The sequence below is a fragment of the Hevea brasiliensis genome, chromosome 14 (assembly GCF_030052815.1).
Source record: "Hevea brasiliensis isolate MT/VB/25A 57/8 chromosome 14, ASM3005281v1, whole genome shotgun sequence".
Lineage (NCBI taxonomy): Eukaryota > Viridiplantae > Streptophyta > Magnoliopsida > Malpighiales > Euphorbiaceae > Hevea > Hevea brasiliensis.
In genome coordinates, this window is record NC_079506.1 from 74424814 (window position 1) to 74440614 (window position 15801).

At 34.7% G+C, this 15801-nt stretch overlaps 1 protein-coding gene across 2 annotated transcripts; it reads right to left on the minus strand.

The window, feature by feature from the left end:
• Nucleotides 1–360: 360 nt before the first annotated feature.
• Nucleotides 361–14223, minus strand: LOC110634589 (probable sodium/metabolite cotransporter BASS4, chloroplastic). Of its 2 annotated transcripts, none has more exons than XM_058133227.1 (15): nt 13981–14223; nt 13785–13890; nt 13591–13698; nt 13412–13479; nt 12276–12354; nt 11691–11749; nt 11488–11556; nt 10580–10693; nt 7416–7437; nt 4956–5023; nt 2163–2248; nt 1243–1372; nt 867–968; nt 717–785; nt 361–630 (listed from the first exon to the last, which is right to left on the minus strand). In XM_058133227.1, exons 1-15 carry the CDS (start codon nt 14161–14163, stop codon nt 583–585), a joined length of 1311 nt encoding a protein of 436 aa, XP_057989210.1. In that variant the 5' UTR covers nt 14164–14223; the 3' UTR covers nt 361–582. The 2 variants fall into 2 exon arrangements, with proteins under 2 accessions (XP_057989210.1, XP_057989211.1); XM_058133228.1 differs by having other exon boundaries at nt 713–785.
• Between the last annotated feature and the right edge of the window lie 1578 nt (nt 14224–15801).

The window sequence follows — 15801 nt, forward strand, 5'->3', positions numbered from 1 at the left end:
TGTTGAAAATCTTTTAACCAATGCCCTAAATTTTAATGGTTGGACTAATCGTTCGGGACACTGGTGATACAATTACACGCCATGGTAAATTTGTATTAAAGCCCATTTTTGCTCATGAACTTTTTGTTCATCTCCAATTTTGTCCATTTTCAAGTTTTTGGAACAATTTACTCATAACCTTTTAGTTTAAGCTCATATTAGCCCATTTCCTATGGTTTTTTTTTTTTTTTCTGTTTTAATTACTTCCTTATGGGAGGGATAATTTGAGCTTAAATTCAGAGTTTTAAATTCAAACTTAAAAAATGGGCAAAATTAGATATAGACAAAAAGTTTAAAGGTAAAAATGGGCTTTCTTCCCAGTAAATTTGGACACAACAAGTGCTCATAAAATAATGGGATAGTGAATTTGTGATTCACTAATCAATATTGAGGTGTATTCTCATTCCTATGTTCCTATTAAATATAGGTACATGCATTTTTATTGTTTAAGGAGAACAAAAATACAAGATGCACCTTTGAGAGATGCAGAATGAAGAAAAAAAAAAATGTAGATAGGAATTGCTTGCACCAATTCTTGGAAATCTACATCCTCTCAAAGAAGACACGATCTTCAGATTCGTTAACAACTTGTACCGTAACACACCACAAAGATGATGTGTTTGCAAAGAATATTTGCTGGTGTGCAGCAATCGTGGTCAGCTTTTCCATTACTTACCTACCTTGGCATGTTTTGACGCAAGATCCTTACGGAGCCAGAAATTGACCAGAAAAGAGTCCATGATGATCTACACAAATTTTTTATTTTTAGTCAGATCAGTTTAGAACATAAAACGGAAGGAAAAGAAAAATTATCTAAAGTGAAAAACCTGATTCAAATGTGCTGCAACACATGGAAGAACCAGCAAACCAGTTTCACCAAATGCACCACTGAGCTGTTCTACAACTGCAGCCATCACTGGAAGAGTTTTCTACACAAGCAAGTGAATATACCAAGCCGCAACAATCAGTTAAGAACAAAGCAGACGCAAAGAGATTTTCTATGTGTGAATGCTAGTGAGAAAAATAATTCTAAATCCATGTTTTCTGCCCCAATCCCCTATTTTATGTTGTAACACTATAAAAATTTTCTTCAGGAGAAATTCCATGCACCTCAGACAGCAAAGGAGAAAACTTGCACATTCTGGGATGGCAAAAGTATATTCTTAAAAGAAATATACAGCAAAGGGTGAAATCATATGTCACCTGGCTTGAAACAAGCACAAAAGCGTTGGCATTTTCTTTCTTGGAAAAAACCGATTGGTTGCCACCAGATGCGGTTGAGAGGCCTTGTATAGCAAGAGCATTAAAAGCAAATAGGATGACATGCAGAAATCTGCAATCCATGCAGATGTTCCTTTTGTTAGATGATGCTATTACATTGAAGCACAAAATTATGTAGGAACTTTAGATTGAAAATGAACAGCAGATCATATATTTTGCCGATGTAGGTTTTCAACCTGAACTTTAGACATGGCATCCATTTACAGTTGAAAAATGCTAATAAATTGCAACCTAAATGACATGGGAATTCAGAATATATGGATCCTCTCCTGCCCCTCCCCTTGCCTTCATTCCATAAATCCGCTGCTTCTTTCTCCCCATGGGGGCTGACTGCAAGTATAATGGATAGCTGTTACCAATATTCACCCTTATTCAGGTGGTTCAGGTGCGAGGGTTGGATAGGTCCTAAACTTCAAAACTTGCAGAAGTGTTTGCTTTCAAAAGTCAAATCCATGAACTGGCAATTGACAATTAGAAACTCCAACCATAACATCAGATATTGGCCCCCAAGGGAAAAGAACCAACTTACCAAGGCTGCCAAAAACTCCACACAACTCTAGACCACTTAAAGGTTTCCAAAAGGACAAGTCCAAGGGGTTTGAAATTTTAAACTCCTGAATGCCATTTCAAATGCGTACACAATGGAGCAGATATTGAACAACTGGTTGTTAGGGTTTTGGATCCCTAGCAAGAAAAACTGGTCTACTTCTCAATGAATAGAAGAAATTAATATTCACAGCAAATTAAGAATGCTATTCAGCAATAACTGAAGGAAAATAAAATATTAAAAGCTTTTCAACTAATAACAGACAAGTATAAGGGAATTAAGGCTGTTAACATACACTCCCATCCCAATAGCTACAAGGAAAACTTCAGGCTTGACTTGTAGGAGTAGCGAGCTTGATCTGCTTACTTGTATCCAGGGAGCCTGATCAAACACATAAAAGCTTTAAAATCCAAAACTTCTTTACAAGAAATAAATAAATAATATTCTACTCACAAGCAACTACCACTTAGATTTGCTTCAATAATATTTAGGAAGATTAAAACAACCTCCATGAAATGTTGGGGCCTAAATTTTAAGTGGTGCACAATCAAGGAAGGAATTGCAGGGTAATAATTATTTGTTTATTATTCTTCTTTTTCAAATGACGAATTTATTAGGTAACAGAAAAAAGAGAACAGTCACAAGGTTATGTCATCCTTCGATGAGAAGGACAAGTGCATGATCAGTAAAGCTCTTCAATCATGTTGAATGTCCATCAATGTGATCCACATAAAATAACCAAAAGTAAAGTATTATGCAAAGCCAGGAAATGATCTTATTGCATAAATAATTATAAAAATGATGATATAAAATCTTTCCAGTAAAGAATGACAATCTATAGATAAAATTACCATCTCACTTATGAATCCATTTCTTAGTGGTCCCAGGATTTCTCATTCTCATCCATTTGAATTATTAAAGTTTATTGCATGAAATTTTAATTTAAATTGTTCGTAACAAGTAAACGATGCACACATTAGGCTTATTATTCTACCTGACAGCTAGATATAGCCATTTCCATTGTTTTGCACTGCAATCCTGAATTTATGTTCATCTTTGAAAAATGTACTTGCTAATTTGGAAGTTATTCTTTGTTAAAGTATCTGAAGTACTGATTCTTAGTCCAAGTATCAGCAATCCTCAACCTTTCCACACAAAAGTTTAATAGTAGGACAACTCATGTGCAATAATAGAAATCCTCAACTGTCAAGTGAAACTGATAGGAATGAGAAGGGGCCACAACATTTCAAGGTTTACTCTAGAAGAAATAAGGCGCAGTGCAGTGGAAGGGGAATCTTGCATGAGGCTTTGGCAGCTGAAAAAGACAAAAAGGGAGAGGACATGTGGCCAGGGGTGGTTTTAATAGAAGAATCCAGCTCCAGAATTTAAGGAGAGGAGGAAAAGGAATGAAGCATCATTTTGGGAAATCAAATTTGTAAGGGCAGGGCTGTATTATCTGCACAGGATATTCATCCTGGGGGCTGGTTATCAGTCATTTATCTGTTTTCTTCTTATTTCTTTTCTTGTTTCTCAAGCTGGTCTATTGGAACTGGGATTTCAGTGTTGATTGTAACTCTTGTTCTGTAAAAAGTTTGCTGATATAATACAATCAATACCAGTTTCCCTTCTTTTCTCTATATTTTCCTTAGTTTACTCCTTTCTCTATCAGAAATGCAAAAATATTCTGAAAGTAGGCAATGGTTTATTTAATTCTTTAAATATTTCAATTGAGAGTGTGAGGATAAGGGAAAAAAAAAAAAAGAATCAATTGTACAAGATAGATTGAACCCTTTTCTGAATCTCAAAGAAATTATTATTCATTCTTTCTTCTCACCTTTATAAATTGGAAAAACAGAAATTTTACCGCATTACTTCAACCTAAAACCTATGCGTTTAGCATTTCCATTGCAGGAAATGAGATTTCCTCCATATTTGGACATACAGAAAAAGTCCAAAGATTGTAAAGTGCTACCTTCTGATAGGGCTAGTGTTCAAGGCTAGATGGTTTAGTCTAGAAGGCCTAAGAATATTTCAGAAGAAGAGAAGGCAGTCATCCAGCAAAGCAAATCAATCTGTTAGCAATATTCTCGTGAAGGCAGTAGCACATGGACCCATGGGTGCAGTAAATGCTTATAAATAAGCAGAGAAGATGGTGTGAAAGGCATGCTGTGTATTTGGTTAAACCTCCCAGCAGTAATGCTTGGGCCAATAGAATTTCTGGAATTCTCCGGTGGCCAGTAGAATCTCCTTCCTGGAATTCTCTGGTGGTTATTTTCTTTTCCATTGTTATTGTTTCTTTGTTAATTGTATTGTGAGGTAGAAATAGCTATTGTAAGGTGGAAGAGGCATAAGAACACTGCCGTAATCTCTTCTCCAACAATTTATCAATACAAATTACCAATTTCTTCATATTACAATTGCTTTAAGTTCCTTACTCTATAACCTTCTTACTTCATGAACATTAATTCCTAATTCATTTATATGATGAAAAATTTCAGACAAATTCGAGATCATGCTTAGAGGTGTTGCTTACAAAAAAGTTTGAATAAGCTAATGGCTTACTAGGTCTCTCTGATTAAGGCTCATGTCCAACCTAAGTTATAAACCGTTGAAGCCATTCACAGGATTAAGCACTGGTAATAGTCTTAACATGAAAAAAAAAAAAAAAAAGAAACAAAAAAAACAAAACCACCCACATGCCATGGGCTTTATTCAATCTGCAGAATCAATCCAAATGCCTAAAGACTAGAAAAATTAATCCATCTATGACACATTAAGCAATTATTTAGAAACAGCATTGGCAACTGTTCGTGGTTAAGACCTTATTTAAGAAAAAAACCACAGGCAATAAGGTTAGGCCAGAGCATATCTCTTTTCACTTGAGCAAGTCTAAGTTTCTGAATCATGAATTAACACATCTTCAGCCCATATATTTGGTTAGCCTTAAGCCAATTATATGTCTAGCAGAGACTCCTAGGATTAACAACAACTATAAAATAGGGAAAAAGGATCATCCAATTAAATAGACATCGTAAAGTTACAAAAAAATAAATAAATAAGATAAAGCAATTGAAGTTGTGGGCCTTACTAAACTAAGACAGATTGCACTCATCTTCGAAAAAAGTTTACGATTTTGATCAACAAAGCCTGCCAAACCTGAAATGCGAGTTTAATCAGAACGAAAAGCAATACCTACAGGTGTTTCAAAGTCGCCATCACCATATAGATGGCATTAACATATTCTTGTAAATTGCATTTCAAATATTCAAGTAAGCTGTTAAGACAATTGCAGGAATCAAGAGATTTGTACTGCAAATTAGGCTCGAAGTCAGACTAGAATTACAAGCTAACATTGTGCATTAATCTTCGGTAATCAATAGTAATCTTTCCATACCTATTGTATAGCATCATTTTATATATACATCCCCATCAGCTTGAGGAAATAATCAGGCTCTCAATTCTACTTCTCTTCTTCTTCCTCCCCCTCACTTTTCCCCTTTTACATGGCGGTTTCAATCCCTGCTCCCTTTTCTATATTTCTCATCTCTGTTTCCTGAAAAAATGTCACTGTCATTTCTCCTTAGCAAGTATGAAGACCTTTCAGTCTCACCACCCTCTCTGACAGTTGTGCCAGAAACCGATCAGCCCCCATCCAGAAGCTTGCTGCTGGAAAGAGACTCGTGTGGCTCCACATGCCGTTTTTCTGTCTCTAACCCTGTTGCAGCGCTGGCACATGTCAATGTTTCTGGCTGCCATTTTCAGACAGTGCAGCTCCACACGACCTCATGAGATTCTCTCTCTTCATATGTTGATTTTACAGAATACAACTGGGATAGGTAATTTCAAGTTCTTGTTTTGGTAAGTGATGATCAAATCCTTACCACTTTGATGGGTCTAATTTGGTTTTCAATTCTTAGGATTTTTGTTGCAACTAAGGTGGATTTAAAATGAATGTAGTAGAAGTAGTTGAATGAAAAAAAAGCAAAGTTAGGAAATGAAGATGGGGTTGCTTAGGTCTAGAATTTCAGGATTTTGTTTTGTGGGTTTTTCATTCAGGGTTGAGTAAAGCCAACAAGAGGTTTGTGTGTGTGTGTGTGTGTGTGTGTGTGTGTGTGTGGTAGGGGCGGTGGGGTGGGGTAGGAGGTGGGGTGGGGTGTTGTAGAGAGAGAGAGAGAGAGAGAGAGAGAGAGAGAGAGGAAGGTAGTGTCACAAATTTTGGAGAGGGAGAGAAAGGGATTATGGGCAATTTTGATATTTAATTTTAAGTCTGAGTCTGACTTTTGCTTTTTCTCTTTGACTAAAGGAAATTAAGCTGATTTTGTATGGAGTGACGAACTTATTAATAGAATAAAACCTTAAGGATGAAATCGTTAGGTTTAAAAAAATATGGGGACTAAGTTTATACATTGACATACCTTAGGGACTAATTTGTAAAATACCCTTTTCTTTTCTTTTTATTTATGTTTTTTATATTTTGTAGCCAAGAAGAGTTATGAGAAAGAAAAGAGGATAATGAATAATATTGGGGATATAAGAAATCCTCCTCTAAATAAGCCAAAGAAAGATAGTGAAGTAATGCTCTTTAGTCAAGCTTAACATAAGCAAGAGACATCCTTTAAAATTCAGAAAAGCAAATATATCAACTCAACTCAACTCAATTCAACTAAGCCTTTATCCCAAAAATTTATTAGGGTCGGCTATATGGATTCTCTTTCTCTACTCTAAACGATTTTGGGTTAAATCCTTGAAAATGTGTAATGCTTCTAGGTCATGTTGTGCTACTCTCGTCCAAGTCAGTTTAGGTCTACCCCTTCTTTTCTTTCCATCCTCTAACTCAATGTGCTCTACTTGTCTAATTGGAGCCTCCGTATATCTACGCTTCACATGACCAAACCACCTCAATCTCCCTTCTCTCAACTTATCCTCAATTGGTACCACTCCTACCTTTTCTCTAATACTCTCATTACAAACTTTATCTAGTCTAGTATGACCACTCATCCACCTTAATATTCTCATCTCCGCAACTCTTATCTTAGACACATACGACTCCTTTATTGCTCAACACTCACTACCATATAACATGTCCAGTCGTATGGCTGTACGGTAAAATTTTCCTTTCAACTTATTGGAAATCTTGCGATTACATAAAACTTCTGTGGCACATCTCCACTTCAACCATCCCGCTTTAATCCTATGACTAACATCCTCCCAAAAGCAAAATATATAATGAAGAGAAAAATAGAATCTTATTCATACTAATTGTAAAAGCATAAATTATCATAAAATTATAGTGAACACATTAAATCATTAAAGCACAGCATAATACCATAACCTTTGTGTCCCTTTTCCTTTCCCAAAACCTTTAAACCCCAAACAATATATCATCAAAAAGCTAATAGACAGATCCATTGCCCTTCAAAAACAACTAATTTATTCTCACAAACAAGTTGCTTCTACAGTATGCAAATTCTGGAAGTCACTTGTTTGATTCAATCTAAAGCAAAAGCCAACAAACTTCTAAATAGAATAAAAACAATGAGATGCTCACCTTTGAAGGATTCTCGAAAAACCTGCATATTAAAAACAAATTTTTCTTAAATAAAAATCATAAAAGCACACAGCATCATATGGTAAAATATAGCTTTACACTTTAGGTGTTTAGAAACGCTTGAGATGATTTAAGTTTGGCTGGGTAAGGTGGAGAGTTGGCAAGCAACCCATTAACAAGGAAGAGTAAGATATAAAGTGCCCAATGATTTTTAATAAAGCTATGGTTTGGAAATGATTACAGAGGCTTTCGATAGAAAAAGATCATTTTCAAAGATGGATTATTAGTGCTAATGAGGATGTTCAAGGCCTGAGTGCAACCACCAAAACAGAATGGCTCCATTCCAAAACAAAATTTATCCTTTTTTACATGAAACGGTTTTTTGGTGGATAATTTCTCTAAACCAAAAATTCAATTCAGTTGCAGATTGGAATTTCTAAATCCACAAAAACAGGCCCCCAACAACTCTAAATCCAAGCATTTACATTTTTAATGCTTCATATGTTGTCCTCTCAAAACCTGTTGCTATCTCAGTATCATCATTTTGTTCTACCCTTGTTTCCACAAAAGTGTAGCTCACTGATTTCTACTTCTTAAGGATTATTTCAATTGCTTGATGATTCAAAAGGTTCAACGAATGGATAGGTTGCTATTGTAACGGAGGTGGTGTTTATACTTGATAATGGGTGCTATAATGTGAAATTGGAAAAAGAATTATTTGGCTATTGTCATTCCCTTCCTCGTGTGCCTCTAGATTATAGTACTTTCTCAACCTATTTTATTTCATATTGTTAAGCCAAGATTCTAAGTCCTCTACTATTTGTGCATTATTCATCTCTCTTTTCTCAATCTGTCAACTTTTTTCTTTTAGTTTTGTATTAGATAATGTTATACCAGGATTCTGGTTATTCATTATGTATTCATGGCAATGAACTATTGCAAAATTGGATTTTCTTTTTGAATTAACTTAGAAGCAAGAAGCACTGCTTTTATAAGTTGCAATAAGAAGCACGAATAACCTAGCAAAACTAACATTGAAACCAATGATCCAACAAAATTGATCCACTGGATTCTCTGACCATGTCAATTGGTTTCAGTTTGAGAAAATGATAATCTGAAGTGTCAGTTCAATTAAAATACAATGCAACCTACCAACCCATGAACAGTTGAGGAATATGTGAGTTGGAAATTGGAATATAATGGCAAGTTAACTAAGGTGGTAACAGTAGCTTATGAGATGGGATGGGGCTATAGAAATCTAATACAAGGCATGAAATGACTATTTTACACATTTTGTGAAGTCTGCCCTTTTTTGATTTGATATTTGGTCAGGTACTTCCTCTCTAAATGATTGCTTCTCTGAACTTTGTGTTGGCCACAGATTAATGTTTTTGCAAATTCTTGCACTAGCATGTAATCCTCTTCAAGTTGTTTGAAATGGAATATGCCTTTAGTGAGGTATGCCCTAAACTTTTTTGAGCTATTGAATAAGATATTTTGAGGTGAAATCCTTTTTATAAAGCCACATTGACAAAGGGAAGGAGCAAACATTTGCATTGGAAGGAAATTTGGAAGACATATACATCTTAAAATATTTCTTCTTTCTTTCTCCATTTTTGTCTTTTTTTTTTTTTTTTGGCTTAGATTTTTGCAAATAGATGTTGCCTTTGAAAGTGTGAAGTCAAAATAGTGAACTGCTTGTTATTGCATTGCAGTTGGATCAAAGTCAAAGAATTGTGTAATTTCGCCCACTTTTGAATAAAAGCAAGGCCAAAATGGAAGGAGAGTTGTGAATATAACGGGGTATATGTTGTCATACAGGTAAAAAAGGAGAACACTTTTAATCCCTCTTACTACTTCTTGGACAATTTGGAGAGAACTCAACAAAAGGGGCATTGGCACAAAGGAAAGTTCTCTCTCTTTTCCTACTAATAGTTGGTATAGGATGTTTACCCTTTCATGCAGTCCTTTTGAGAATGTTTTGAAATTTGATTCTCTTTCACATAAATAATAGCATTTTGCAGCCAGGTTGCACCACCTTGGTGCATTTTTTTCACTTGTGAATAAAAATGTACATGATCGCAAAAACTAATAAAGAATCGAGTAAGCTAATTCGTATGCTTTGCTTTCATAAACACTTCTAGAGCATGGGTTCCCAACATAGATATGAATCTTACACAGGAAAATTTTACCCAAGTGCCAGGACAGAATTTGCTAGCACAATTGATACGTGCTAGTATGAGCTAGCACACAGTTTGGAAGGATCTATGATGGCAAGATATTAGCTCAATCTCTTAAAACATATGGTAGCAATAAAAATGCACTTGTAGGCTCTTATCTTTCCTTCATAATATTTGCAATCCAATTTCCTTCACGGACATTGCACGAGGAAAATGACCTCCATCAATCCTCTCTGTCAGCATACTAAAAATCTATTGCATAGAAATCTCAGAGGTAAGAAAAAGAGAATTTTATTGGATGGAGATTTGGAAGACTAAAGCCCCATTGAAGGCAGCATTATGCGAGTTGTGTGTTTCTCACTTCCTCTTGATTTTGTTTTGACTATTAGCAATCTGATGAAAAGAATATTTCATCTGGCTACTAGATGCAGCACGTGTAAAAAAAGGGAGCACAATGTCAATCTTCTTATATTGAGAAATAGCTGCAATATGAACTTGTGTCTGATCAATTGGGTTTTTCCTTCTGTTGTGAAGTTGAAGAATAGCTCAGCAGAGCATGAGGTTGGGGAGGACAGACAAGCTTTTATGTGATATAAAGTCCAACATAAAGAAGAGGGAGATCTTGTTCAATATCTCATGGAGTTGGCAGAGACATAGCAATAATGATGATGTTTCATTTTTATGTGAATTTGTTGATGCAGTAAGTTATGACTAAAATTCTAGTTTACATTTTCCATGTATCCCTTGCATCTGCATGTGATAGGTTCAGCTTCTTTTGACCATCAAATGATACTTTACTAAAGCTTGAAAGTTTAATTTTATTCATGATAATCTATATGCAGCAAGTCTCAACTTAAGGTTGTTATAGGATGCACTTTTCACGTTCAGTCTCAATAGAGAATTCCATAATAACATACTCTGTTAAAAAAAGCTTGTCATAGAAGTTCCTGTTAGGAGGTTCCACAAAGATAATCAGAATCCTACCTTTCCCATCAGAAGAGGGATTAGAAGCGTTAGCACAAGACTTCTTAACAGTTGTTTAGTTGGAACAGATACACCAACTCCAGCAGCTATGAATCTGGTGATAGAAAAGGGAATCTGAAAGTGAAATAAATAAAACTTGAGTTTAGCAAGATAAATGAGGGAAATTAATCTGGTATAAAAATAAATAAATAAATGTTACACAGAGACAAATTGACATAGAATACATCCCTGAGAGCAAGAGAATGTGAAAGAGTTGGTGCAAGGTAACCAATTTGCCTCTGCTGAATCATTCAAATTTATCGGCAAACCACAACTTTTAAACCTGGAGGAACTTTGACCAATATGAATGATGGATCTAATAAAACCAGCAACCCTTCCCCCCTTAGGAGTACCAATATTGGAATAATTAGTGAAATTTTTGTTATATAAATAGGATTTGCTAAATTCCTCCAATCTAATGTACATAGATGCCTATTGTCGGACATCATCTTTATTGCAATAATTTTTGGGAAAGTACAAAAAAAGAAGTACTATGAGGTTTGGCACTTTGACACTTTGAGGCCTGTAGTTCAATTTTTGACAAAATCATATCCAGAGCTTTACTCCATTCGGACAAATGCTCTAACAGCATCAGTCATATTGACGTGGCAGTGTGCAATCAATAAAATAATATTTTTTATTTTCATTAAAAATTGTTACTTCAATTTTTTTATTTTAATATTATATGTGAAACCAAAGACATTAAAAAATATTGTTTATTAGACTTGCACTGTCATGTCAACATAACTAACAGCATTAGAGCATGCATCCTTAGAAACCAAAGACATTAAACAATGCTCTAACAGCATTAGAGCATGTATTTGAAAAATTTTAAAAACACAAAGTATGGCTCTTTTCCAATAACTTACAATCAAAATTCCTAAAAGATTAGATATCACCGTCATTGCTAGAGCAAGTGCAGAATTTCCTCCAGCAAGCTGCATTTAAGGAATAAAAGTTTATATTAAGCATAAAATCTCATTTATTGGAATAAGTTTAAGGAAATTAAAAATAATAATAATAATAAAAAGGAGGCAAGTTCATTAAAAAAAAAAAAAAGTAATTAATAAACCTGAGTTAGTGCCACTCCACTTGATAATGTAGTTGGCATGCAGCAAAACAAAGCCAGTCCTACAGGAAACATCAACAATGTTAGACACTGTGCTACGAAGTCAAAAAGCATTTCATTTCTGTTTCACACGATGTCATGAATCCGATGTTGAGAAAACTTATAACATAAAAATCCAACAATATTAAATTCGTTCAAAATCCAATAACTAAAAACAAGGTATCAGAACATTCCAACAGCTAAAAGCAAAGGCATTATAATTAAAATTGCAAAAGCTTGAAATCTTTAATTTTGATCTATACATGTGCATGCACACAGAAACAAGAATGCATATGCTCAGTAGTACATTCACACAAATGCATATGATGAGATCATATCTCATTTCTTTTGTCCATACATTATGAATTAAAAGAGAGGTTATGAGTGAGACAGAAAGCGTGAAAACGGCATAAAAATAATGGAACTTTGAAATAAAAGAACTCAGACTGACACTTTTGGCATCCAGAATATATGCTATTATCTCAACCACAACATGGATATTACACATGCATGTATGCACACACTCGCACACAAGACCAACTGCCAAACCTGTTACAAATTCCTGAGGCTGGAGCTGGATTTGCAAAATTATCCTTGAAAAGTATGGTGTAAAAAAAAGAATGGAGCACTGCATTGGAAGAGGATCATGCAATCAATAATCTATGCTATAACCAATCTAACAATGTTAGAAGTGATAGCTATAAACTATAAAATATTTAGAATGAAGATTCAAAGGTGCAAGTGAAACCATAAATTGTAAAATCCATAGATTAATGCTTGAAACATGGATGACATGCACAAAAAGCATCTCTCTCTCTCTCTCTCTCTCTCTCTCTCTCTCTCTCTAGTCAAAAGCACAAACGACAAATAGAAAAGAGCTTTTACATATACTAGACAAAATGCATTTAGTGAAACAACAACCTTTTGTGCTTAAAGCGCAAAGAGCCTCAACTTCAAGGCCAATGTTGGAAGATGTTGAAACTGATTTAGATTAAGATTTTGATAGAAATGGATCTTATTTTGGAGATAAGGATGAAAGTGTTCAGAACTTTGATAAGAAATCTAATGAAGACCTCTAAGTTATGACTATGAATTTGAATGCTAAAAACTTTGGATGTTTGATATTTTTAAGAGCTTAAATTTTATATAGAGGATTGTATTTTCTTTGCATATTATGTTATTAGTTAATCTGTTAATAATGTTGCACTTCCTTCAATGAAGCAATGAGTTGATGCATCACCCCTTTGCGCTCTAAGCAATGGGTTGATGCATTGCTCCAGTGTACCTTATGCTTTTAACTACCCCTCTCTCTCTCTTTCTCCCTCCCTCTCTCTCTCTCTCTCTCTCTCTCTCTCAATAGCTTCTTGCTTATCTTTAAAAATGTTGTCACCATGCCTTTAAGGGATATGCTATTATTGGTGTTGGGGACTAATTTAAAATTTTCCTTGCTATTCAAAATTAAACGTTATCTATGGGATTAGTATCAACAGAGTAGAACTGAAAAAAATATGGACTATGGCAAATAATAAATAGGAAGCTAGTATAAAATAAAACAAAACAAAAAGAAAAGAAAAGTGATAAATAAATCAACAATCAAATAACACAAAAAAAAAATGAGGGAACGAAAAATCATGGTTGCTGAACCTACAAAACGTATAATGGCACAAAGAAATTCAAGGTCATACAAGCCCTAAAACTCCAACTGGCCAAGCTTCTACAGCAGCATCAATTTCCCCATTTCGCAATGTCAAACCTGTAAAGTGGGGCAGTGAAATCTCAAGCAAGATGAGTATTAAAAATTTACAATGTGATGGTTCTATCACATAACAATTCAATAGCTTGATACAAGAAATGATTTTCTGACCTGAGATGAAAAATATTCCAAATGTGCTAACTTTTGATAGATAATATTTATCGGCAAGACAACCCAGAGTAGGATTTGCAAGTCCTAACACTACTCCACCAATGAGAGCTGAAAACCAAACCCGAATTAAGAGATGAATTGATAAGCAGAAGACTCAAAACAAAAATACGAAACCCATGAACAAGCATCATTACCCAGCGGAAGAAAATTCCTGTCCACAAAATTCAACAACTGTTTCCCCAAAACCAGACCTTTTCCTGAATTCAAAACTTTAGCAGCTTCACTTCCAGTACTATCTACCTACAATTCAAAACAAAGACAATAACAAAATCTCCAATGCAGAATCAAATAAGTGAAAATGAAGATTGGGAATAGAAATGCAGAACGAACCCGATCAGGGCGTTCGCAGGCTCTGATTCTAATAGGAATCGAAATCGATCGACTTCGAGTGGAAGAGACGAAGCGGGTGAAGTATGGGTTGCAAATTGGCCGGAAATTCGGATGCAAGCGGCAGGACGACCGCGTTTGAGGCGAGGGAGGTGTGAGAATTAGGGTTTGAATGATTCCCGCCATTGAAAGCACACTGAAAACACAGTAACAGCACAGTAAGCTCTGCTGTAAACAAGTTAGCAAAGCATAGGTGAGTATTTTACATTTTCTTTTATTAATAAAATATCTATCCATTCAAATTTTACATTTCAATAATTTTACATTTTAAAAATATAATTTTTATTAATATATCATTTACGTGTTATATATATATATATATATATATTAATGCCCTCTTTAACATTGCATTTGGAGGTTCAAAATTACTTTTCTAAATAAAAGTATTATTTAAAAGCCTTTGGCATTAAGTTTTGAAAGTTGAAACTATTTTTCTGAATAAAAGTATAATTTTAAATGTTATTAAAAAAGCAGTTTGAAAAAATTATTTTATTATTTTAATATTTTTATGACTAAAATTGATCAAATTTAATTTTAATTATTTTTTAATACTCTTTAACTAGTATATTTAAAAAAATAATTTTCTCAACAGTAATTTTAATAGCAATGCCAAACGAGCCTTTAGATATTATTGAAAAAAGCAGTTTAGAAAAAATTTTATTATTTTAATATTTTTATTACTATAACTTATTAAATTTAATTTTAAATTATTTTTTAATAATCTCTAATATATCTAAAAAAGTAATTTTATCAATAGCAGTTTCAAAGTAACAATTCATAAAACTAAACTTAAAAATGGTTTTATAATAGTGCGTCACAATTTAGGCCAATCTCGCTAATGGTAGTGAGGTTATTTCTTGCTTAGGATAGTGAGGTTTTCTTCTTTTCTCTCAGATGTATTTATTATGGAAACTGCCATGATGAATCTTAACCTCCTAGAAGAGGAGGATAACATGATTTTGCTAGAGCCTACCAATGAATTAAATTAGGCAGAGCAATTGGAGTTCTGTTTGGTGGGATAATTTTCGATGTATTGGAGATTAACTTTAACACCATGAGAAATACTATGGTCAATCTTTGGCATCTAGGGAGGGGTGTTTGCATCAAGGAGTGTGCCCCGCAGCTATTTCTCTTTCAGTTTTTTCACCCTCTAAATCTCAATCATGTAGTGGAGGGGGGCCTTGGACCTTTAGTTATCATTTGTTGCTTATGCATCACTTGAAAAAGGGCGAGATACCGACTCAAGTGCAAATCGTTTACGGCTGATATATGGGTCTAGATTTATGATTTACCTTTTGATCAATGACAGAATCAGTTGCTCATTAGATGGGGAATTTTATTGAAAGTTCTATAGCCTATGGCAATGGGAGTATGTTTGGCCTTTAGCGTAGCTACATACGAGTCTGATTGAATATGGATGTGCATCTTCCACTTAAAAGACGGATGAAAGTGCAGAAATAAGGAGGCGCATGGTCTCTGGTTCACTTTCAATACGAGCGACTTCCTCCATTTTGCTTTAATTGTGGTTGTTTAGGTCATACTAAGCATTTTTGCGTGAAGATGTTTGATATACAAGAAGGGACTACTACATAGTGGTTATGGGGACCTTGGGTGTGTCCTCAGAAGAGATAACACTCTGCCTTCGACGGCGGTGGTTAAGGATAGAGATAGGATGGGAACTCCACTATTTTGGGGTAATGTTTTGGGGATTTCAAAAATGGGGATGTGTCGCTATCACATGATTGGATGGGGTTCTGTAGAGTA